Source organism: Pristiophorus japonicus, unplaced genomic scaffold (assembly GCF_044704955.1).
Source record: "Pristiophorus japonicus isolate sPriJap1 unplaced genomic scaffold, sPriJap1.hap1 HAP1_SCAFFOLD_337, whole genome shotgun sequence".
Taxonomy (NCBI): domain Eukaryota; kingdom Metazoa; phylum Chordata; class Chondrichthyes; family Pristiophoridae; genus Pristiophorus; species Pristiophorus japonicus.
Genome location: NW_027253183.1, coordinates 32,866 through 59,530, shown reverse-complemented (window position 1 = coordinate 59,530; position 26,665 = coordinate 32,866). Strand labels below are relative to the sequence as shown.

General features: G+C 52.1%; 1 protein-coding gene across 1 annotated transcript in view; it reads left to right on the top strand.

Annotated features, from left to right (window-relative positions):
- Positions 1-13,286, top strand: part of LOC139250031 (uncharacterized) — a 104,239-nt gene extending 90,953 nt beyond the window's left edge. Inside the window, exons 7-8 of the mRNA XM_070872594.1 lie at positions 5,284-5,327; positions 12,093-13,286. Coding sequence (XP_070728695.1) covers positions 5,284-5,327; positions 12,093-12,209 — 161 coding nt within the window. The 3' untranslated portion in view covers positions 12,210-13,286. The remainder of the gene's footprint in view (positions 1-5,283; positions 5,328-12,092) is intronic.
- Positions 13,287-26,665: the final 13,379 nt, after the last annotated feature.

Genomic DNA, 26,665 nt, shown 5'->3' with positions numbered 1-26,665 from the left:
ACCGTCCTTGGAATCGACTTGAGGAGGCTTTCCATATTTCGCTGAAAGATCGCGGCGGCCGAATGAATCCCGAACGGACATCTGTTATACTCAAACAACCCCTTGTGTGTCGTGATGGTGATCAGCTTCTTCAACTCACTCGCCAGCTCCTGGGTCATGTAAGCTGAGGTTAGATCCAATTTTGAAAAAAGTTTGCCACCGGATAGCGTCGCAAAGAGGTCCTCCGCTCTCGGTAGCGGGTACTGGTCTTGGAGTGACACCCGATTGATGGTGGCCTTGTAATCGCCACATATCCTGACCGACTCATCCGCCTTGAGCACCGGCACGATCGGGCTCACCCAGTCACTGAATTCAACTGGCGAGATGGTGCCTTCCGTCAGCAGGCGGTCCAATTCGCATTCTATCTTTTCCCGCATCACGTACGGCACCGCTCTGGCCTTGTGGTGTACTGGCCTGGCGTCCGGGTTTATGTGAATCACTACATTGGCCCCCAAGAAAGTGCCGATTCCGGGTTGAAATAATGAGTCAAATTTGTCCAGGACCTGTGAGCATGATACTCGCTCCACAGAAGAAATTGCATTGACATCGCCCCATTTCCAGTTCATGACAGCAAGCCAACTCCTACCCAGCAGTGCGGGACCATCCCCCGGGACAATCCAGAGTGGCAGTCTGTTCTCCGAATCTTTGTGGGTCACGTTTACCGTGGCGCTGCCTAGCACCAGAATGATCTCCTTTGTTTATGTCCGTAACTGTGCGTCAATCGGCAATAATTTTGGCCTCCTGCCCTTGGACACCCACAACCTTTCGAACTGTTTGATACTCATCAGGGATTGGCTGGCCCCTGTGTCTAGCTCCATTAATACTGGGATGCCATTGAGGAGCACTTTCATCATTATTGGTGGCGTCCTGGTATATGAACTGTATATGTGCTCCACATGAACTCGCTGAACTTCAGCTTCCAGCGATTTCCCCCAGTATTAATTTGGCCTCGTAGGGCTTACATTGGACCTGTCCTTCTTGTACATCAACCTGCTGCAGGCTTCCTGCACATATGCGCCGTGACCGCTGACGTTGCAGTTTCTGCAGGTATATTGCTGATACCTGCAAGCTCTGGCTGGGTGTTTGCCTCCCCACCTCCAGCATGAGCTGGAGGCCCTGTTGTTGGAAACAAAAGGTCCATTACCAGTCGATCGTCTCTGACTGTCTCTGCAACTGTCCTTAAGCGCACCATTAACAGGTGTTGACGGCCCCATTACTGCCACATTGTCCATTGCGATGGAATCGCCGTTCAGCTAGCCATTGTCTCTGTTGAATTCCCCCGTTGGGTTCGACTACATGCTCGGGCATGTCCGATTGCTCCTGTCTGCCTGGAGAACTGTGTGCCGCGTTAACAATGTTGATTCCCTGGTCGTTTGCCGCATTTGAGCTAAGAATTTTGTCATACATCATTCCTGTCTCTTCCTCCCCTGAGATAAATGTCTGGGCTATCAGAGCCGCCGCTTCCAAGCTCAGGTCTTTGGTCTCAATCAGTTTCCTGAAAACTCCAGCGTGCCTGATGCCCTCAATAAAAAAGTCTTGCAGCATCTCCGCTCTGCATGCATCTGGGAACTTACATAGTCTCGCCAGTCGCCGGAGATCTGCCACGAAGTCAGGAACGCTTTGCCCTTCTCGCTGCCGGTGCGTGTAAAACCAGTGTCTCGCCATGTGCATGCTGCTCGCCGGTTTAAGGTGTTCCCCGATTAACTTACTGAGCTCTTCGAACATCTTGTCTGCCAGCTTCTCTGGTGCTAGAAGGTCCTTCATCAGGGAGTACATCCTGGATCCACAAACCGTCAGGAGGTGAGCCCTGCGTTTGTCGGCCGAATCCTGTCCCAGCCATTCCTTAGTGACAAAACTTTGCTGTAGTCTCTCAATAAAGTCATCCCAATCATCACCAACACAGTACCTCTCTTCTGTGCTGCCATGCTCAAATGGTTTAAATCCCAGTTTCTCGTCGCCAATGATATATCTTTACTATACAGTATAAATGCACATAATTGAGAGAAGGTCATTCTGTGACCAGTTACCTTAATTACCAAGACCTCAAGTGATGAAGGTGGGTGGAGCTTCCCCTTTTATACCTGAAAGTCCAGGTTAGGAGTGTCTCCCACAAGTTCACCCCTTTGTGGTCAATGTTCTCAAGGTGTCCAACTTAGGTCAGCTTATATATGGGTTACAATGATAGTTGAATACATGACAGTCTGGTTCAGCCTCAGACAGGAATTGTGGAGAGGGATGGAGGGGGGAAGAGGAGGGGGAGTGCGGGAGGGGGGAGAGGGATGGGGAAGGGGAGGGAGAGAGGGGGAAGGGAGAGGGGGAGGGAGGGGGAGAGGGGTCAGGAAGGGGGTGAGAGGAGGGAGGGAGAGGAGAGGGGGGAACGGAATTTGTGGCGGGGACCGAAAACAATATTCAATTGGATAAAATTTCTGCTCATCCAGAGCTGGATGTGGGACAAGCAGTCTGACAATTTAGAGACCAAGGAGGGCTCGAGCGAAGTGGTAGTGAGGTACAACGTCTGGGTAATGTTGCCGAGGAGTAACATGTAGATGTGAGAAAGGAGGGGCCAAGGATCCAGCTTTGGGGGAGGTTTGAGAAGAGAATCCATTGATGCAGATAAGTGGAAGCACTGAGCTGGAGGAGAGATGTTGGACGATGATTGTGTGGGTCGACTGTGTCAAAGGCTGCATAGAGGCCGAGGAGGGAGAATGCAGCATGGACACAGTCACACAGAATGCTGGTGATGACGTTGGCTCGGGCCATTTTGGTGATAAACATGGACGTTGCATTGGGTCTGTCAGCGGCTGGCCTGGAGATCGAGGAGGTGGAGGGTGTCACAGAGAGGAAAAGCACAGATGTGCTTATATCTCGAGTCTGGCACCCACTCTGACTCTGCCCAGCTACTACACTTTCACACCTACTTGGCCATACCTGAGGAGACCCGTCTTTTCTGTCTCCACTCACGAAGCAGTCTGTGACAGAGTTATGCCACGTGCTGAAGCCAGGAATCCAGAGTGGGCCGAGCACAGGGACAGACATGGCCATTGTGGGTGAACATCACAACATTGAGCTTTTGTTCAGATCCTTTCAAGCCACCACTGGAGACATTTGTAACATTAGTATTACTTCAGTCCGCTGATGCCGCAAGCAGGCCCCGGGAGCCGAGGTTTGCAGGGGAAACACCTTCGTCACTTTGTCCATTGAAAGGAGGCAACAGCTCGAGTGGGCACAGCACTTTAACCTGTTGCAGCTTCTGTAAAGTGCAGAGTCTCATCGATGGCACATACACAGCCAACAAGACCCATAATGACTATCCCAAGGTGGGCATCTATAGCAAAGGCTTCTATCCATCATTGTACAGGTGGTTGGAAATAGTGGATGCGTTGACAGTCATTTTCCAACATTCCATTGACTCTGGATCAGTTCCTATGGAGTGGAGGGTAGCCAATGTAACCCCACTTTTTAAAAAAGGAGGGAGAGAGAAAACAGGGAATTATAGACCGGTCAGCCTGACATCGGTAGTGGGTAAAATGATGGAATCAATTATTAAGGATGTCATAGCAGTGCATTTGGAAAGAGGTGACATGATAGGTCCAAGTCAGCATGGATTTGTGAAAGGGAAATCATGCTTGACAAATCTTCTGGAATTTTTTGAGGATGTTTCCAGTAGAGTGGACAAGGGAGAACCAGTTGATGTGGTATATTTGGACTTTCAGAAGGCGTTCGACAAGGTCCCACACAAGAGATTGATGTGCAAAGTTAGAGCACATGGGATTGGGGGTAGTGTACTGACATGGATTGAGAACTGGTTGTCAGACAGGAAGCAAAGAGTAGGAGTAAATGGGTACTTTTCAGAATGGCAGGCAGTGACTAGTGGGGTACCGCAAGGTTCTGTGCTGGGGCCCCAGCTGTTTACACTGTACATTAATGATTTAGATGAGGGGATTAAATGTAGTATCTCCAAATTTGCGGATGACACTAAGTTGGGTGGCAGTGTGAGCTGCGAGGAGGATGCTGTGAGGCTGCAGAGCGACTTGGATAGGTTAGGTGAGTGGGCAAATGCATGGCAGATGAAGTATAATGTGGATAAATGTGAGGTTATCCACTTTGGTGGTAAAAACAGAGAGACAGACTATTATCTGAATGGTGACAGATTAGGAAAAGGGGAGGTGCAAAGAGACCTGGGTGTCATGGTACATCAGTCATTGAAGGTTGGCATGCAGGTGCAGCAGGCGGTTAAGAAAGCAAATGGCATGTTGGCCTTCATAGCAAGGGGATTTGAGTACAGGGGCAGGGAGGTGTTGCTACAGTTGTACAGGGCATTGGTGAGGCCACACCTGGAGTATTGTGTACAGTTTTGGTCTCCTAACCTGAGGAAGGACATTCTTGCTATTGAGGGAGTGCAGCGAAGGTTCACCAGACTGATTCCCGGGATGGCGGGACTGACCTATCAAGAAAGACTGGATCAACTGGGCTTGTATTCACTGGAGTTCAGAAGAATGAGAGGGGACCTCATAGAAACATATAAAATTCTGACGGGGTTAGACAGGTTAGATGCAGGAAGAATGTTCCCAATGTTGGGGAAGTCCAGAACCAGGGGTCACAGTCTAAGGATAAGGGGTAAGCCATTTAGGACCGAGATGCGGAGGAACTTCTTCACCCAGAGAGTGGTGAACCTGTGGAATTCTCTACCACAGAAAGTTGTTGAGGCCAATTCACTAAATATATTCAAAAAGGAGTTAGATGAGGTCCTTACTGCTAGGGGGATCAAGGGGTATGGCGAGAAAGCAGGAATGGGGTACTGAAGTTGAATGTTCAGCCATGAACTCATTGAATGGCGGTGCAGGCTAGAAGGGCCGAATGGCCTACTCCTGCACCTATTTTCTATGTTTCTATGTTTCTATGTTTCTAGACCACAAGTACAGGATCATTCAGGGGAATGTGCACCAGTCCAGCCTGGAGTGACAGCCTGGATTATGGGCTCAAGTCCCTGGAGTGGGGCTTGAACCCACCATCTTCTGACCCCGAGGTGAGAGTGCTACCCACTGAGCCACACCTGACTCCCGTGGTGTACAGTGTAGAGCACTGACAGAGTGTGTGGCTTATCACCACATGTGTGCTGCATGGTTTGCTGCAGGTTGCTGAGTGGGATACAGTCGAAGAGTATTTGACCACACTGGTTTCACTGTGATTATCAGTCATACATGTGGCAGCTATAATAAACTCACACAGGTTCTTATATTTCAGCTGCTACCCAGACTAATAAACAGGCAGCCGCAACCTCGACTGTGGTGAGTACTGAGCAACAGCTTTTATACCGATATCCTGCTGTTAAATACACCTCATCACTTCCTCTCCAGCCCTGGACGTTATAGAGTGTTTCTTTTACTTATGACCAATGTTCTTCTGAAGGAGCTGACTCTTGCTGGGAAACAGTTTACAAATGGCAACAGCCCCTCCCGATATCACACCAAGCAACTGTTTATCATGTGTAGCTTGGACAGTACCAGTAACCATGGCAGTGAGTGAGGGAACATAGGAACAGGAGCAGGCCATTCAGCCCCTCGAACTGTTCCGCCATTCAATTAGACCAGGGCTGATCTGTATCTCAACTCCAGCTACCCGCCTTGGTTCCGTAACCCTTAATACCCTTGCCCAACAAAAATCTATCAATCTCAGTTTTGAAATGTTTAATTGACCCCCCCAGCCTCAGCTTTTTTGGGTAAGTTCCAGATTCCCACTGCCCTCTGTGTGAAGAAGTGTTTCCTGATTTCACCCTGAACGGCCGAGCTCTAATGTTAAGGTCATGTCCAGACTCCACCATCCAGAGGAAATAGTTTCCCACAGTACCTTCCCTATCAATTCCTCGGATCATCTTAAACACCTGAATTCCATCACCCCTTAATCTTCTATACTCGGGTATACAAGCCTGGTCAGTGCAACCTGTCCTCATAATCTAACCCTTTTAGTCCCCGAATCATTCTGGTGAATCTCCACTGCACCCCCTCCGAGGCCAATATCCTTCCTGGGCTGCGGTGCCTAGAACTGAACGCAGTGCCCCTGATGTGTTGTATCCAAGTGTAGAATAACTTCCGCCCTTTGTATTCCAGCTCCCCTGAGATAAAGGCCAACATTCCATCAGCCTTTGTAATTATTGTTTGTCCCAGTCCCCTGGGTTTTATGATTTCTGTGCATGGACCCTTAAATCTCTCGCTCCTCCACAGTTCCTAGCTTCTCGCCATTTAAAGATATTCTGATCTATCTCAGGTGGAGCTCGGGTGGAGCTGAGTAACACGTGGTGCATCCCTTTAAAGCCATAAGGTCGAATTGCCATACCTTGTTCACGGAAACAGAAATTCATCAGTGTGACCGTGTGACTCTGAACAAGCATTGAATTCGTTGTCATTTACAAAAACGAATATTGAATTTCCTGCTGTAGCAAAGCCTGTCATCTGGGTCACTAGGCGACTCTGATAATGTCACTGACCAGCTCCAGCCGTTCGAAAGTGGAAGCTTTTTCAATGCCTGGGTCCATATAAACAACATCTACAGACTCTCCCTTATCGAGCACCTTAGCTACCACCTCAAAAAATTCAACTAAGTTCGTTAGACATGAGTTCTGCTTTACAAATCCATGCTGGCTCTCTCTGACCAGCTCATATTGTCCAAGTGCTCAGCGACCCTCCCTAATAATAGGCCCAGCCTGATCCTGAACTCACGTGACTTTCACAGGTTGGGGTCTAGTTTGACTCCCGGGCCGGGGACTAGTGGTCAGATGACCGACTGAGGGAGTGATGGTCAGGTGACTGACTGAGGGAGTGATGGTCAGGTGACTGACTGGGGGAGCGATGGTCAGGTGACTGACTGGGGGGGGGGATGGTCAGGTGACTGACTGGGGGAGTGATGGTCAGGTGACTGACTGGGGGAGTGATGGTCAGGTGACTGACTGGGGGAGTGATGGTCAGGTGACTGACTGGGGGAGTGATGGTCAGGTGACCGACTGGGGGAGTGATGGTCAGGTGACTGACTGGGGGAGCGATGGTCAGGTGACTGACTGGGGGAGTGATGGTCAGGTGACTGACTGGGGGAGCGATGGTCAGGTGACTGACTGGGGAAGTGATGGTCAGGTGACCGACTAAGGGAGTGATGGTCAGGTGACTGACTGGGGGAGTGATGGTCAGGTGACGGACTGGGGGAGTGATGGTCAGGTGACTGACTGGGGGAGCGATGGTCATGTGACTGACTGGGGGAGTGATGGTCAGGTGACTGACTGGGGGAGCGATGGTCAGGTGACCGTTCCAGTGGTCCCGAGCTCCCCCTCCTCCCTGCGATTGTGAGCCACCGGCCTCATTTAAATCTGTCGTTCCATGGCCCGTGGGTCGGGTCGGGTCGGTGTGAGCACAGCCCAGGCTCCTGCCCGCTCCCACCCGAAATGGCAATCGGGGTCCCAATGGCATTGTGACTATTACTGCGGTGGGAATACTCTGAGCCCGCTGGGTGTGACTGGACCCTGGGTGATGGTGGGTCAGGATGTCAGTAGGGAGAGAAGGGATAACGTAAGGTGCTCCTGTCCCTGAGTGAGGGCGAAGCCTCCGGCTTCAGCCTGTCCCAATCCCTCTGCTCCCAGGCACAATCATTTCCAAGCGGCTCCCCTCCAAAGGCTCTCGGGGTTGTGTCTGTGGGCCCTCCTGTCCCGGCCTCCTCTCTCCTGTTAAGTCGCACCTTATTGTGCAGGCAGAGGGACGGTGAGCTGCTGGAAGGGTCAGGAGCAGGTGCCGCAGATTATCGGTGTGTGTGGGCACCCGACACGAGGCTGGGTTTTGTTCAAAGGGATTGTCTCTGTGAAACCCTTTGTGTGTTTCCCAATCTACTCGTTTCCCACTAACCTTGGCCACCAATGCGTATAAGGTGGCCAAGGTTAGTGGGAAACTAGAAGATTGGGAAAATATTAAACGACAGCAAAGAATAACGAAGAAAGCAATAAAGAAAGGAAAGATAGATTACGAAGGTAAACTTGCGCAAAACATAAAAACAGATAGTAAAAGCTTTTACAGATATATAAAACGGAAAAGAGTGACTAAAGTAAATGTTGGTCCCTTAGAAGATGAGAAGGGGGATTTAATAATGGGAAATGTGGAAATGGCTGAGACCTTAAACAATTATTTTGTTTCGGTCTTCACAGTGGAAGACACAAAAACAATGCCAAAAATTGCTGGTCACGGGAATGTGGGAAGGGAGGACCTTGAGACAATCACTAACACTAGGGGGGTAGTGCTGGACAGGCTAATGGGACTCAAGGTAGACAAGTCCCCTGGTCCTGATGAAATGCATCCCAGGGTATTAAAAGAGATGTCGGAAGTTATAGCAGATGCATTCGTTATAATCTACCTAAATTCTCTGGACTCTGGGGAGGTACCAGCGGATTGGAAAACAGCTAATGTAACGCCTCTGTTTAAAAAAGGGGGCAGACAAAAGGCAGGAAACTATAGGCCGGTTAGTTTAACATCTGTAGTGGGAAAAATGCTTGAAACTATCATTAAGGAAGAATTAGCGGGACATCTAGATAGGAATAGTGCAATCAAGCAGACACAGCATGGATTCATGAAGGGGAAATCATGTTTAACTAATTTACTGGAATTCTTTGAGGATATAACGAGCATGGTGGATAGAGGTGTACCGATGGATGTGGTGTATTTAGATTTCCAAAAGGCATTCGATAAGGTGCCACACAAAAGGTGACTGCAGAAGATAAAGGTACGCGGAGTCAGAGGAAATGTATTAGCATGGAGATAGAACTGGCTCGATCTGGCTCAGCCATGATCTTGTTGAATGGCGGAGCAGGCTCGAGGGGCTAGATGGCCTACTCCTGTTCCTAATTCTTATGTTCTTATGTTCTTATGTGTGTGCGTGTGTGTGGGGAATGTGTGTGTGTGGGGGGAGTGTGTGTGTGTATGTGTGGGGGGGGGGGAGTGTGCGTGTGTGTGTGGGTGGGGAGTGTGTGTGTGGGTGGGGAGTGTGTGTGTGGGTGGGGAGTGTGTGTGTGGGTGGGGAAGGTGAGTGTGTGTGTGTGTGTGTGTGTGTGTGTGTGTGGGGAGTGTGTGTGTGTGTGTGTGTGGGTGGGGAGTGTGTCTGTGTGTGTGTGGGTGGGGAGTGTGTGTGGGGAGTGTGTGTGTGTGTGGGTGGGGAGTGTGTGTGTGTGGGTGGGGAGTGTGTGTGTGTGTGTGTGTGTGGGTGGGGAGTGTGTGTGTGTGTGTGTGTGTGTGGGGAGTGTGTGTATGTGGGTGGGGAGTGTGTGTGTGTGTGGGTGGGTGGGGAGTGCGTGTGGGTGGGGAGTGTGTGTGTGTATGTGTGTGAGGGTAGGGAGTGTGTGTGTGGGTGGGTGGGGAGTGTATGTGTATGTGTTTGTGGAGAGTGTTTGTGTGTGTCTCAGTGCCAGTGACAGTCAGCAGCCAGAGTCTGTGCGTGTTGCAGTGAGGCCTCGGACAGGAAGCTTTAAAAGAGCAGGAACCGGTCTGAGTGCTTTGTCACAGTGCAATTATGAGGATATGTTGCATGAACTTGGCTTGTATTGTCTGGGGTTTCGAAGGTTGGGGGATGATTTAATCAAGGGTTTAAAGTGAGAAAGGGACTTGCTATAAATTTGACTTGTGGGGCTGGAGGAACAGGAAGGTCCCTCCACCCTCTCTCCGCCAGTAATCCCCCTCCCCTCGTCCCTCCGCCAGTAATCCCCCTCCCTCCCTCCGTGAGTCATCCCCCTCCCTCCCTCCTTCCCTCCACCAGTAATCCCCCTCTCTCCCTCCCTCCGCCAATAATCCCCCTCCCTCCGCCAGTAATCTCCCTCCCTCCCTCCCTCCGCCAGTAATCCCCCTCCCCCTCCTTCCGCCAGTAATCCCCCTCCCTCCCTCTGCCAGTAATCCCCCTCCCTCCCTCCCTCCGCCAGTAATCCCCCTCCCTCCCTCCCTCCACCAGTAATCTCCCTCCCCGCTCCCTCCCTCCGCCAGTAATCTCCCTACCTCCCTCCCTCCGCCAGTAATCCCCCCTCCCTCCCTCCCTCCCTCCGTATACCCCCTCCCTCCCTCCCTCCATAAACCCCCTCCCTCCCTCCCTCCGTAAACCCCCTCCCTCCCTCTCTCCGCCAGTAATCCCCCTCCCTCCCTTCCTCCTGCCAGTATTCTCCCTCCCTCTGCCAATAAACCCCCTCCCTCCCTCCCTCTGCCAGTAATCCCCCTCCCCCCCTACCTCCGGCAGTAATCCCCCTCCCTCCCTCTGCCAGTAAACCCCCTCCCTCTCTCCCTCTGCCAGTAATCCCCCTCCCCTCCTCCCTCCGCCAGTAATCCCCCTCCCTCCCTCTGCCAGTAAACCCGCTCCCTCCATCCCTCCGCCAGTAATCTCCCTCCCTCCCTCTGCCAGTAATCTCCCTCCCTCCGCCAGTAATCCCCCTCCCTCCCTCCCTCCGCCAGTAATCTCCCTCCCTCCCTCCCTCTCTCCGCCAATAATCCCCCCCCCTCCCTCCCTCTGCCAATAATCCCTCTCCTTCCCTCCACCAATAATCCCCCTCCCTCCCTCCACCAATAATCCCGCTCCCTCCCTCTCTCCCTCCGCCAGTAATCCCCCTCCCTCCCTCTGCCAGTATTCTCCCTCCCTCCCTCTGCCAGTAATCCCCCTCCCCCCCTCTCTCCCTCCGCCACTAATCCCGCTCCCTCCCTTGCACCGCCAGTAATCTCACTCCCTCCCTCCCTCCGCCAGTAATCCCACTCCCTCCCTCCCTCCCTCCCTCCTGTCAGTAATCACCCTCCCTCCATCCCTCCGCCAGTAATCCCGCTCCCCCCTCCCTCCCTCCGCCAGTAATCCCCCTCCCCCTCCCTCCCTCCGCCAGTAATCCCCCTCCCCCTCCCTCCGCCAATAATCTCCCTCCCCCTCCCTCCCTCCGCCAGTAATCCCCCTGCCTACCTCCCTCCACCAGTAATCCCCCTCCCCCTCCCTCCGCCAGTAATCCCTCTCCCTCCTTCCGCCAGTAATCTCCCTCCCTCCCTCCGCCAGTAATCTCCCTCCCTCCCTCCCTCCGCCAGTGATTCCCCTCCCTCCCTCCACCAATAATCCCCTTCCACCCTCCCTCCGCCAGTAATCCCCCTGCCTACCTCCCTCCACCAGTAATCCCCCTCCCGCTCCCTCCGCCAGTAATCCCTCTCCCTCCTTCCGCCAGTAATCTGCCTCCCTCCCTCCCTCCGCCAATAATCTCCCTCCCTCCCTCCCTCCGCCAGTGATTCCCCTCCCTCCCTCCACCAATAATCCCCCTCCCCCCTCCCTCCCTCCGCCAGTAATCCTCCTTCCTCCATCCCTCCACCAGTAATCCCTCTCCCTCCCTCCCTCCGCCAGTAATCCTCCTTCCTCCATCCCTCCACCAGTAATCCCTCTCCCTCCCTCCCTCCGCCAATAATCCCCCTCCCTCCCTCCCTCCCGCCAGTAATCCCGCTCCCTCCCTCCACTCCCGCCAGTAATCCACTTCCCTCCCTTCCTCCGCCAGTAATCCCCCTCCCCCCCTTTCCCCCCCCCCACCCTCCGCCAGTAATCCCCCTCCCGCCAGTAATCCCCCCCCCCCACCTCCCGCCAGTAATCCCCCTCCCGCCAGTAATCCCCTCCCCCCCTCCCGCCTGCCAGCTCACCCTCCCGCCGTGTTTGGGCAGGACAGCGACGGGGCCTGTGCAGAACAGGCCTGAGAGTTAGAATCTCCCGGGCCTCACGGTGTGAAGGGCCTGATGGTCTGCCGTACGGCCCAGCCCCCAGCTCTCACTACTCCCGCCTCGAGTTAATGTCGAGGGTCAGACGTGAGCAAAGGCCACTGAGACCAGGTACCAGAGGCCCCCGGAACGTTACTGAGGGCCAGTGCCTTTAGCAGGACACTGACGGAACCTCAGCTTATGTATAAATGAGAGGGGATCCCGGCTCTGCCTCTGATGTGGGTTGATGGGTTTGTGCTTTAAGTAAGTGCGTGGGTTGGGGGAGAGGCCTGTTTCCGTGTGGTAATCTGTGTATTTATGTATGTCACTGTGTTTCAGTCGGAGGAAGGAGAGCTGTATTACGCCGATACTCAGTTCCTGCGACAGAAAACCGTGGGCCCGACATTAATAATCAGTGAGGAGACAACCGAATATGCTGCCATCAAACGCCCATAGTGACTGGGAATACATTCTTTAGCACCTACAAGTGGTTTGGTGAAGGACAGTGTTTGTGGCCGGTACCTCCGATCCCACAGGACCTCAACAACAACAACAGCTTTTATTTATATAGCACCTTTAACGTAGTAAAACGTCCCAGGCACTTCCCAGCGCGTGATAAGACAAAACAGATAAATTTGACACTGAGCCACATTAGAAGAAATTGCGGCAGATGACCAAAAGCTTGGTTAAAGAGGTAGGTTTTAAGGAGCGTCTTAAAGGAGGAAAGAGTGGTAGAGAGGTGTTCACTGGGGTTTATTGGTATTTCTGCTCAATAATTATTGTCGAATTTCCTCACCAAAGGTGCAGAGCCCTGTCGGACTGAAGTCCCATAGGTCCCGGGGCCCATCCCTCCCTCGCCCCAGGTGACCATTCTTCACACGTGAGCCTTTGGGGCATCATTCTATCCTCACTCACTGCCCACACTTTCTGTCAGGGGTCACTAGGTTGTGGTTAGAAACAGGAATCCTCACCCGCTCCCTGACTCAGCTACACTGAGGTAAATGTATGTGTTTCCACTGGGACCCTGTCTCAGGATAGATAGTGAGACCCACATACACCACTGGGACCCTGTCTCAGGATAGATAGTGAGACCCACATACACCACTGGGACCCTGTCTCAGAATAGATAGTGAGACCCACGCACACCACTGGGACCCTGTCTCAGGATAGATAGAGAGACCCACACACACCACTGGGACCCTGTCTCAGGATAGATAGTGAGACCCACACACACCACTGGGACCCTGTCTCAGGATAGATAGTGAGACCCACACACACCACTGGGACCCTGTCTCAGGATAGTGAGACCCACACACACCACTGGGACCCTGTCTCAGGATAGATAGTGGGACCCACACACACCACTGGGACCCTGTCTCAGGATAGATAGTGAGACCCACACACACCACTGGGACCCTGTCTCAGGATAAATAGTGAGACCCACACACACCACTGGGACCCTGTCTCAGGATAGATAGTGAGACCCACACACACCACTGGGACCCTGTCTCAGGATAGATAGTGAGACCCACACACACCACTGGGACCCTGTCTCAGGATAGATAGTGGGACCCACACACACCACTGGGACCCTGTCTCAGGATAGATAGTGAGACCCACACACACCACTGGGACCCTGTCTCAGGATAGATAGTGAGACCCACACACACCACTGGGACCCTGTCTCAGGATAGATAGTGAGACCCACACACACCACTGGGACCCTGTCTCAGGATAGATAGTGAGACCCACACACACCACTGGGACCCTGTCTCAGGATAGATAGTGAGACCCACACACACCACTGGGACCCTGTCTCAGGATAGATAGAGAGACCCACACACACCACTGGGACCCTGTCTCAGGATAGATAGTGGGACCCACACACACCACTGGGACCCTGTCTCAGGATAGATAGTGAGACCCACATACACCACTGGGACCCTGTCTCAGGATAGATAGTGGGACCCACACACACCACTGGGACCCTGTCTCAGGATAGATAGTGGGACCCACACACACCACTGGGACCCTGTCTCAGGATAGATAGTGAGACCCACATACACCACTGGGACCCTGTCTCAGGATAGATAGTGAGACCCACATACACCACTGGGACCCTGTCTCAGGATAGATAGTGGGACCCACATACACCACTGGGACCCTGTCTCAGGATAGATAGTGAGACCCACACACACCACTGGGACCCTGTCTCAGGATAGATAGTGAGACCCACACACACCACTGGGACCCTGTCTCAGGATAGATAGTGAGACCCACACACACCACTGGGACCCTGTCTCAGGATAGATAGTGAGACCCACACACACCACTGGGACCCTGTCTCAGGATAGATAGTGGGACCCACACACACCACTGGGACCCTGTCTCAGGATAGATAGTGAGGCCCACACACACCACTGGGACCCTGTCTCAGGATAGTGAGACCCACACACACCACTGGGACCCTGTCTCAGGATAGATAGTGAGAACCACATACACCACTGGCACCCTGTCTCAGGATAGATAGTGAGACCCACATACACCACTGGGACCCTGTCTCAGGATAGAGAGACCCACACACACCACTGGGACCCTGTCTCAGGATAGATAGAGAGACCCACACACACCACTGGGACCCTGTCTCAGGATAGATAGAGAGACCCACACACACCACTGGGACCCTGTCTCAGGATAGATAGTGAGACCCACACACACCACTGGGACCCTGTCTCAGGATAGATAGTGGGACCCACACACACCACTGGGACCCTGTCTCAGGATAGATAGTGAGACCCACACACACCACTGGGACCCTGTCTCAGGATAGATAGTGAGACCCACACACACCACTGGGACCCTGTCTCAGGATAGATAGTGGGACCCACACACACCACTGGGACCCTGTCTCAGGATAGATAGTGAGACCCACACACACCACTGGGACCCTGTCTCAGGATAGATAGTGAGACCCACATACACCACTGGGACCCTGTCTCAGGATAGATAGTGAGACCCACACACACCACTGGGACCCTGTCTCAGGATAGATAGAGAGACCCACACACACCACTGGGACCCTGTTTCAGGATAGAGAGACCCACACACACCACTGGGACCCTGTCTCAGGATAGATAGTGAGACCCACACACACCACTGGGACCCTGTCTCAGGATAGAGAGACCCACACACACCACTGGGACCCTGTCTCAGGTAGATAGTGAGACCCACATACACCACTGGGATCTCCCTGGTCTGTTTGCCTCAGTACCACACAGTGCACTTTCCCACCAAACCATCAGGGGTGATTCTCTGTTACTAAAATTGAATAAATAAAATTGAATGTTCTCTAACTGTGCCAGTGAGCAATAACATGCTTCTTGACTGGAATCTGGGAGCACGAGTCTGGTTGTGATTCAATTGGCTTTACGGTAATGAATTGCTATATCCACATCGCCCAGGTCTTGTGTTAACGGAGAGAGAAATGACCTGAGTTTTGCCAAATAGCGATATCTGGTCACTTCAATGGGCTGATGTTTAGTGTCCGGAATAAATAAAACATTAATTTGATGCAGGATTTGAGCCAATCAGAGACTGGTTTAAAGCATCTGGGAGAAAGGTTATTTAAATTTACAATAAAAAGCTTAAAGCGATGTATTTATCAAATGGCAAATAAAAGTTAAAATAATGAGTGTAAGGATAGCTCAGCTCATCGGCTTCCAAAGAGCGACCTCAAATCAGACACATTTCCAGTGTCAGCCGTGGATCAATGGGCAGCTCTCTCGCCTCTGTGTCAGCAGGTTGTGGGTTCAAGCCCCACTCCAGAGACTTGAGCACATAATGGAGGCTGGCACTCCCAGTACTGTGGGAGTGCTGCACTGTCAGAGGTGCTGTCTTTTGGATGAGATGTTAAACGGAGGCCCCGTCTGTCCTCTGAAGAACATAAGAAATAGGAGCAGGAGTAGGCCCCTCGAGCCTGCTCCGCCATTGAATAAGATCATGGCTGATCTGATCATGGACTCGGCTCCACTTCCCCGCCCGCTTCCCATAACCCCTTCTTCCCTTATCGGTGAAGAAACTGTCGATCTCTGTCTTAAATATATTCAATGACCCAACTTCCACACTCTCCAGCCACGGGAAACAACCTCTCAGCATCTGCCCTGTTAATCCCCTTCAAAGTCTTTTATGTTTCAATGAGATCATTTCTCATTCTTCTAAACACCAGAGAGTATCGGCCCATTCTACACAATCTCTCACCATAAGGCCGTTGTATGTAAACAGTCCCATGGCACTATTTCGAAGAGCAGGGGAGTTATCCACGGTATCCTGGCCAATATTTATCCCTCAACCAACATCACTAAAAAGATTATCTGGTCATTATCATATTGTTGTGTGTGGGAGCTTCCTGTGTGTAAATTGGCTGCTATGTTTCCTACATTACAACAGTGACTACACTTCAAAACTACTTCATTGGCTGTAAAGCAGTTTGGAACATCCTGAGGCCATTAGAGGAGCTGTATAAACACCGGAACAACACTTTCAGATACACCAGGAAAAGAGGAGAACCTTAGGACAGACATTGGGATCTGCTTCTTCACACAGAAGGTGACCTTCTCTCAGAGGGTTATAAATCTGTGGAATTCTCTGCCCCAGAGAGCTGTGGAGGCTGGGTTATTGAATATATTTAAGGTGGAGATAGACAGATTTTTGAGCGATAAAGGAATATAAAGGGTTATGGGGAGCGGGCGGGGAAGTGGAGCTGAGCCCATGATCAGATCAGCCATGACATTAAATGGCGGAGCAGGCTCGAGGGGCCGAATGGCCGACTCCTGCTCCTATTTCTAATGTTCTTATGTAACAGCTGGAATGTTTTCCCAGGCCACTGGATTCATTTAAGGAACAGCTGGATGGGACATGAGGGCTGGTGTTCCGGAGGGATGAGTCCAAGTGGGCTGAAGAGTTGTCTTCATCCAAACCCAATAAGCCTTTCTTTTCTTTCTTGTCCTGTTTTCAATGTGTTCTGGCTGCCCCAATGGACGGGGCGGGTAAACCGGAGAAATTCAGCACTTGGTGCCGTCTTTTGGAGTGGGGCTCAAGTGGCCTCATCATCGGGGCACAGTGGGCATCACTAGCGGGGCGGAGTGGGGGCAGGGTGGAGTGACCATCACTGGAGGGGCAGAGTGGGGGCAGGGAGGAGTGACCATCACTGGAGGGGCAGAGTGGGGGCAGGGAGGAGTGACCATCACTGGAGGGGCGGGGAGCAGTGACCATCACTGGAGGGTGGGAGTGGGGGCGGGGAGGAGTGACCATCACTAGCGGGGCGGAGTGGGGGCAGGGAAGAGTGACCATCACTGGAGGGGCGGATTGGGGGCAGGGAGGAGTGACCGTCACTAGCGGGGCGGAGTGGGGGCAGGGAAGAGTGACCATCACTGGAGGGGCGGAGTGGGGGCAGGGGGGAGTGACCATCACTGGAGGGGTGGAGTGGGAGCAGGGAGGAGTGACCATCACTCGAGGGATGGAGTGGGGACAGGGAGGAGTGACCGTCATTGGAGGGGTGGAGTGGGGGCAGAGAGGAGTGACCATCACTGGAGAGGCTGAGTGGGGGCAGGGAGGAGTGACCATCACTGGAGGGACGGAGTGGAAGCAAGGAGGAGTGACCATCACTGGAGGGGCGGAGTGGGGGCAGGGAGGAGTGACCATCACTGGAGGGGCGGCGTGGGGGCAGGGAGGAGTGACCATCACTAGCGGGGCGGAGTGGGGGCAGGGAGGAGTGACCATCACTAGAGGGATGGAGTGGGGGCAGGGAGGAGTGACCGTCATTGGAGGGGTGGAGTGGGGGCAGAGAGGAGTGACCATCACTGGAGAGGCTGAGTGGGGGCAGGGAGGAGTGACCATCACTGGAGGGACGGAGTGGAAGCAAGGAGGAGTGACCATCACTGGAGGGGCGGAGTGGGGGCAGGGAGGAGTGACCATCACTGGAGGGGCGGAGTGGGGGCAGGGAGAAGTGACCATCACTAGCGGGGCGGAGTGGGGGCAGGGAGGAGTGACCATCACTAGAGGGATGGAGTGGGGGCAGGGAGGAGTGACCGTCATTGGAGGGGTGGAGTGGGGGCAGGGAGGAGTGACCATCACTGGAGAGGCTGAGTGGGGGCAGGGAGGAGTGACCATCACTGGAGGGACGGAGTGGAAGCAAGGAGGAGTGACCATCACTGGAGGGGCGGAGTGGGGGCAGGGAGGAGTGACCATCACTAGAGGGGCGGAGTGGGGGCAGGGAGGAGTGACCATCACTAGAGGGGCGGAGTGGGGGCAGGGAGGAGTGACCATCACCAGCGGGGCGGAGTGGGGGCAGGGAACATAAGAAATAGGAGCAGGAGTTGGCCATACGGCCCCTCGAGCCTGCTCTGCCATTTAATACGATCATGGCTGATCCGATCATGGTCTTAAATTTATTCAATGTCCCAGCTTCCACAGCTCTCTGAGGCAGTGAATTCCACAGATTCACAACCCTCAGAGAAGAAATTTCTCATCTCAGTTTTAAATGCGCGGCCCCTTATTCTACTATCATGCCCTCTAGTTCTAGTCTCCCCTATCAGTAGAAACATCCACACTTTGTCAAGCCCCCTCATAATCTTATACGTTTCGATAAGATCACCTCTGAATTCCAATGAGTAGAGGCCCAACCTACTCAACCTTTGCTCATAAGTCAACCCCCTCACCTCCGGAATCAACCGAGTGAACCTTCTCTAAATTTCCTCCAAAGCAAGTATAACCGTTCGTAAATATGGAAACCAAAACTGCACGCAATATTCTAGGTGTGGCCTCACCAATACTCTGTATAACTGTCGCAAGACTTCCCTGCTTTTATGCTCCATCCCTTTTGCAATAAAGGCCAAGATTACATTGGCGTTCCTGATCACTTGCTGTACCTACATACTATCCTTTTGTATTTCATGCACAAGTTCCCCCAGGTCCCGCTGTACTGCAGCACTTCGCAATCTTACTCCATTTAAATAAGAACTTGCTCTTTGATTTTTTTTCTGCCAAAGTGCATGACCTCACACTTTCCAACATTATAATCCATCTGCCAAATGTTTGCCCACTCACTTAGCCTGTCTATGTCCTTTTGCAGATTTTTTGTGTCCTCCTCACACATTGCTTTTCCTCCCATCTTTGTATCATCAGCAAACTTGGCTACGTTACACTCAGTCCCTTCTTCCAAGTCGTTAAACTAGATTGTAAATAGTTGGGGTCCCAGCACTGAACCCTACAGCACCCCATTAATTACTGATTGCCAACCCGAGACTGAACCATTTATCCCAACTCTCTGTTTTCTGTTCATTAGCCAATCCTCTATTCATACTAATATATTACCCCCAAGGTAGGAGTGACCATCACTGGTGGGGAGGAGTGACCATCACTGGCGGGGAGGAGTGACCATCACTGGCGGGGCGGAGTGACCATCACTGGTGGGGAGGAGTGACCATCACTGGCGGGGCGGAGTGGCGGCAGGGCGGAGTGACCATCACTAACGGGGAGGAGTGACCATCACTGGCGGGGAGAAGTGACCATCACTGGCGGGAAGGAGTGACCATCACTGGCAGGGCGGAGTGACCATCACTGGTGGGGAGGAGTGACCATCACTGGCGGGGAGGAGTGACCATCACTGGCGGGGCGGAGTGACCATCACTGGCGGGGAGGAGTGACCATCACTGGCGGGGCGGAGTGACCATCACTGGCGGGGCGGAGTGACCATCACTGGTGGGGAGGAGTGACCATCACTGGCGGGGCGGAGTGGGGGCAGGGCGGAGTGACCATCACTAACTGGGAGGAGTGACCATCACTGGCGGGGAGGAGTGACCATCACTGGCGGGGAGGAGTGACCATCACTGGCGGGGAGGAGTGACCATCACTGGCGGGGCGGAGTGGGGGCAGGGCAGAGTGACAATCACTGGTGGGGCGGAGTGGGGGCAGGGAGGAGTGACCATCACTAGCGGGAAGGAGTGACCATCACTGGCGGGGAGGAGTGCCATCCCTGGCGGGGAGGAGTGACCATCACTGGCGGGGAGGAGTAACCATCCCTGGCGGGGAGGAGTGACTATCACTGGTGGGGTGGAGTGGGGGCAGGGCAGAGTGACAATCACTGGTGGGGCGGAGTGGGGGCAGGGAGGAGTGACCATCACTGGCGGGGAGGAGTGACCATCACTGGCGGGGAGGAGTGACCATCACTGGAGGGGAGGAGTGACCATCACTGGCGGGGCGGAGTGGGGGCAGGGCAGAGTGACAATCACTGGTGGGGCGGAGTGGGGGCAGGGAGGAGTGACCATCACTAGCGGGACGGAGTGACCATCACTGGCGGGGAGGAGTAACCATCCCTGGCGGGGAGGAGTGACCATCACTGATGGGGTGGAGTGGGGGCGGAGCGAAGTGACCATCACTGGAGGGGGTGGAATGGGGGCGGGGCAGAGTGACCGAAGCTGCAAGGCTTCAGCGCCGTGCTGATGATGTCATCGCGCTGGCGTGTCACAATGTCCCTCCCCCATCAGTTAAAGGGGAGGGCCCGCGAACTCTGCAGCCACTTTAGTGCAAACACTGGGCCACCAGGGAGGGTTTCGGCCGGGCCAGTGGCTTGACACCCAATTGCCGGGTCGGGCTGACAAAAAAATAAGATTGCATCGCGGGCAGTGCCACCTCCCCTTTAAGGGCAGCTGTGTGGCCAAGTCACAGAGAATGTACCGACAGCAAAAGCTGTTGGGGCACCGATCGGCGGTGGGGCTGCTCCCGAGGGGTAATTCCGGGAAGGGGTCACTGCCGGTCGGTAAGGGGTCAGCGGGTGCACGCCGCGGCAGGAAAACAGGCGGAACCGTCCCCTACACCGCTCCAAACTCGAGGAAGAACAATTTTTAAAATGGTGGCCCCTCTGCAGAGACTCGGTGCCATTCCGCACCGACCCGTGGCTGACACTTTCACATGGCCAGAAGCCTTATAGAAAGGGCCAATTTCAGCCCCTTAGTGTTGTAGATAGTGTGGTCCACACCACAATGGGTGAGACCCCCTCACATCACTCACTGTGAAGCAGTGCCACAGTCTGCACCCTGACAATTGTGCTCGTCGCTGTTTGTATTCTGCTTTCCTCATTGTTTGTATTTTGTGTTAAAAATGCAAAATACTGATTGGCTGTGAATCTCTGCACCACATAAAGAGCACTGTCGAATTATTTTAGCAAAACACCTGAACATGCTGTAAGTGATTTCTGTAAATGCAATAAAATCGATGTGGCCTGACCAATGACATCAGCAACCCCAGGAACAGCTTCAGAAAAACAAGTGGCAGGGAAGGGCTGTCAGTGAAGCCCAGCAGCAGCAGGGAGTAGATACTGAGACAGGACAAGCAATGTCTTATTGATCAGGCTTTGGGGAAACGATTTCAACATCCAGCCCAATTAGCATGTTAGTCACTTTCCATCTCAGTCCATCGTTAACCGTCTGTCAACACACTTCATTTTTGTAAAATTCTAATATTTTAATGTAACTTTTCCAAATCCTCACTGTGGAAAAATGGCCAGTGTTACACTCATAATAAATGGTCAGACTGAGTACTGAGTGTAATGAGCAAGTGTGACCTTCGCTCCTTTATTAAGATTCCAGAGTACAGGTACCTCGTGGGAGGCCTGCTTATATACTGTGCTCCCAAGGGATGCTGGGATCCCTTGGGACTCCAACAGGTGGGCCTCTGGTGGTCAGGTGTGATGCAGATTACAAAGGGTTAAATACATAACATCACTCCCCCATGAAGTCAACACTACACTTATTTACAAGGTGAGATTATCTGGGCCTTTACGCTCCCTTGTCGATCGTCTCGGTACCAATGCTGGTGTGGGTGGGTTGGTCAGTTCATCACTGGGCTGTTGGGCAGCCGGCCTTGCCGGGCGGCTGGGGATGATGAGTTCGGTTTTGTGGTCAACTGTGATGTCAGTTGCCACTTGTGTGTGTGTGTTGGAGGGTCACAGTTGGTGGTGTCCTCTTCAGGTTGTACATACCTGTTGGTGAACCGCAATTTGATTTGGTCCAAGTGTTTTCTGTGTGTTTGTCCATTGGTCAGTTTGACCTGAAACACCCTACTCCCCTCTTTGGCTGTGACCGTGCCAGTGAGCCATTTGGATGATCAGGGTGGACAAGAGAGAGGCTTGTTTTAAGCACCCTTTTCATGAGCAGCTCAGCTGGGGGAATTCCAGTGAGTGAGTGGGGTCTGGTGCCATAGCTGAGCAGTACTCGGGATAACCGGGTCTGCAGGGAGCCTTCTGACACGTGTTTCAAGCTTTGCATGATGGTCTGAACTGCCCGTTCTGCCTGGCCATTGGATGCGGGCGAGAACGGGGCAGGTGTGACATGTTTGATCCCATTACGGGTCATGAATTCCTTGAATTCAGCACTGGTGAAGCACGGCCCATTGTCGCTGACTAGGACATCAGGCAGGCCGTGCGTGGCAAACATAGCTCGTAGGCTTTCAATGGTGGCCGTGGATGTGCTTACAGACATTATTGCACAATCCATTTTGAGTAAGCGTCTACGACAACCAAAAACATTTTGCCTAGGAATGGGCCCGCATAGTCTACATGGATCCTCGACCACGGTTTGGAGGGCCATGACCACAAACTTAGCGGTGCCTCTCTGGGTGCATTGCTCAGCTGAGAGCAAGTGTTGCAATGGCACATGCATGATTCTAAATCTGAGTCGATGCCAGGCCACCACAGGTGGGATCTGGCTATGGCTTTCATCATTACGATGCCTGGGTGGGTGTTTAGCAGTTCGCAAATAAATGTGTCTCTGCCTTTCTTGGGCAAGACTACGCAATTGCCCCTCAAAAGGCAGTCCGCCTACAGGGACAGCTCCACTGGGACACTGGACCAGCTCCCATGGAGGACACAGTTTTTTACCAAGGACAGTAAAGGATCCTGGATGTTCCAGGTCCTGATCTGGGGCGCCATAACGGGGGACTTCTCGTCATGACCATGACCATGAGCAAATCCGCTGGCTGTACCATTTCCACCCCGGTGGTGGGCAATGGTAGCCGACTGAGAGCATCTGCGCAGTTCTCTGTGCCCGGTCTGTGGCAGATTACATGTTGTATGCCGACAGCGTGAGCGCCCATCTTTGGATGCGGGCAGAGGCATTGATATTAATCCCTTTGCTGTCCGAGAATAGCGATATGAGCAGCTTGTGGTCAGTTTCAAGCTCGAACTTGAGGCCAATAAGTACTGGTGCATTTTTTTTTACCCCTTAAACGCACGCCAGAGCCTCTTTTTCAACCATGCTGTAGGCCCTTTCGGCCTTGGACAAACTCCTCGATGCATAGGCAAATGGTTGCAAAATTCCCGATTCATTAGCTTGTTGTAACACACACCTGACCCTGTATGACGACACATCGCCAGCTAACACCAATCATTTACATGGGTTATACAGGACAAGCAGTTTGTTAGAACACAATAAGTTTCTGGCTTTCTTAAAGGCAGCCTCTTGTGAATTCCCCCATACCCAGTCGTCTCCCTTGCACAGTAGCGCATGTAGGAGGTATAAACCTGTAAATACCATGTCTAACCACCAGAGGGCTTATCCCCTGGAGTCCTAAGGGATCCCACAAAATCTTGGGAGCACCTGTATAGAAGGAGGCCTCACAGATTGGAGAGGCACTCTGAGATCGTAACAAAGGACTATGGTCACACCTTACTTTGAGCTTGCTGTATCTAGTCTGGTGGAGGACCTTTGTCTTACGGATGTTTAGCATAAGGCCCATGCTTTTGTACGCCTCAGTAAATACGTCGACTATGTCCTGGAGTTCAGCCTCTGTATGAGCGCAGACGCAGGCGTCGTCCGCATACTGTAGCTCGACGACAGAGGTTGGGATGATCTTGGACCTGGCCTGGAGACAGCGAAAGTTGAACAGGTTCCCACTGGTTCTGTAGTTTAGTTCCACTCAGCGGGGAGCTTGTTGACTGTGAGGTGGAGCATGGCAGCGAGGAAGATTGAGAAAAGGGTTGGGGCGATGACGCAGCCCTGTTTGACCCCGGTCCGGACATGGATTGGGTCTGTAATGGATCCATTGGTAAGGATCACAGCCTGCATGTCTTTGTGGAGCCGGCGGAGGATGTTGATGAATTTTTGGGGGCATCCGAAACGGAGGAGGATGCTCCATAGACCCTCACGGCTGACAGTGCGAAAGGCCTTTGTAAGATTGAAGAAGGTCATGTATAAGGGCTGCTGCTGTTCCCTGCAACTGTCGCACTGCAAAAATCATGTCCGTTGTGCCCCGCAGGTGAGGAAATCCGAACTGTGACTGCGGGAGGAGTTCTTCGACCACAGGGAGAAAGCGATTGAGGAGGACTCCAGTGACGACTTTCCCAGTGGCTGATAGCAGAGAGATTCCTCTGGTTGCCGCAGTCGGATTTGTCCTTTTTTAAAGATGGTCATGATCACTGCATCCCTGAGATCTCCCGGCATGTTCTCCTCCCTCCAGATGAGAGAGATGAGGTCATGTATTCGCGCCGGTAGTACCTCTCCGCTATACTTCAGTGCTTCAGCAGGGATTCCATCCGATACCGATGGTTTGAAGCGTGAATCGGCTAGAATAGACTGGCGAAGGATACTTAAAGGATTGACGGTGGATAGGCAATGGCAAACATTTAAAGATCACATGGATGAACTTCAGCAATTGTACATCCCTGTCTGGAGTAAAAATAAAATGGGGAAGGTAGCTCAACCGTGGCTAACAAGGGAAATTAAGGATAGTGTTAAATCCAAGGAAGAGGCATATAAACTGGCCAGAAAAAGCAGCAAACCTGAGGACTGGGAGAAATTTAGAATTCAGCAGCGGAGGACAAAGGGTTTAAGTAAGAGGGGAAAATAGAGTACGAGAGGAAGCTTGCCGGGAAGATAAAAACTGACTGCAAAAGCTTCTATAGATATGTGAAGAGAAAAAGATTAGTGAAGACAAACGTAGGTCCCTTGCAGTCGGATTCGAGTGAATTTATAATGGGGAACAAAGAAATGGCAGACCAATGAACAAATACTTTGGTTCTGTCTTCACGAAGGAAGACACAAATAACCTTCCAGAAGTACTCGGGGACCGAGGGTCTAGTGAGAAGGAGGAACTGAAGGATATCCTTATTAGGCTGGAAATTGTGTTAGGGAAATTGATGGGATTGAAGGCTGATAAATCCCCAGAGCCTGGTAGTCTGCATCCCAGAGTACTTAAGGAAGTGGCCCTAGAAATAGTGGATGCATTGGTGATCATTTTCCAACAGTCTATCGACTCTGGATCAGTTCCTATGGACTGGAGGGTAGCAAATGTAACACTACTTTTTAAAAAGGGAGGGAGAGAGAAATGGGTAATTACAGACCGTTTAGCCTGACATCAGTAGTGGGGAAAATGTTGGAATCAATTATTAAGGATGAAATAGCAATGCATTTGGAAAGCAGTGACAAGATCAGTCCAAGTCAGCATGGATTTATGAAAGGGAAATCTTGCTTGACAAATCTTCTGGAATTTTTTGAGGATGTAACAAGTAGAGTGGACAAGGGAGAACCAGTAGATGTGGTGTATTTGGACTTTCAATAGGCTCTTGACAAGGTCCCACACAAGAGATTGGTGTGCAAAATCAAAGCACATGGTATTGGGGGTAATATACTGACGTGGATAGAGACCTGGTTGGCAGACAGGAAGCAGAGAGTCAGGATAAACGGGTCCTTCTCAGAATGGGAGGCAGTGACTGGTGGAGTGCCGCAGGGCTCAGTGCTGGAACCCCAGCTCTTTACAATATACATTAATGATTTACATGAAGGAATTGAGTGTAAAATCTCTAAGTTTGCAGATGACACTAAACTGGGTGGCGGTGTGAGCTGTGAGGGGGACTCTTAAGAGGCTGCAGGGTAACTTGGACAGGTTAGGTGAGTGGGCAAATGCATGGCAGATGCAGTATAATGTGGATAAATATGAGGTTATCTACTTTGGGGGCAAAAACGCGAAGACAGAATATTATCTGAATGGCGGCAGATTAGGAAAAGGGGAGGTGCAACGAGACCTGGATGTCATGGTTCATCAGTCATTGAACGTTGGCATACAAGTACAGCAGGCGGTGAAGAAGGCAAATGGTATGTTGACCTTCATAGCTAGGGGATTTGAGTATAGGAGCAGGGAGGTCTTACTGCAGTTGTACAGAGCCTTGGTGAAGCCTCACCTGGAATATTGTGTTCAGTTTTGGTCTCCTAATCTGAGGAAGGACGTTCTTGCTATTGAGGGAGTGCAGCGAAGGTTCACCAGACTGATTCCAGGGATGGCTGGACTGACATATGAGGAGAGACTGGATCAACTGGGCCTTTATACACTGGAGTTTAGAAGGATAAGAGGGGATCTCATAGAAATGTATAAGATTCTGACAGGACGGGACAGGTTAGATGCGGGACGAATGTTCCCGATGTTGGGGAAGCCCAGAACCAGGGAACACAGTCTTAGGATAAGGGGTAGGCCATTTGGGACTGAGATGAGGAGAAACTTCTTCACTCAGAGAGTTGTTACCCTGTGGAATTCCCTGCCGCAGAGAGTTGTTGATGCCAGTTTATTGGATATATTCAAGAGGGAGTTAGATATGGCCTTACGGCTAAGGGGATCAAGGGGTGTGGAGAGAAAGCAGGAAAGGGGTACTGAGGGAATGATCAGCCATGATCTTATTGAATGGTGGTGCAGGCCCGAAGGGCCGAAAGGCCTACTCCTGCACTTATTTTCTATGTCTATGTTTCTATGCCTTAACTGTCCACCTGCCCAGTTTCACTGGGCGGGAAGGATTAAAATCAGCCTCAAAGCCTCATTCTTTGCTGTCAAATAATTCTATAACTATTGCTCTGTTTAGTATTCTGCTTGTG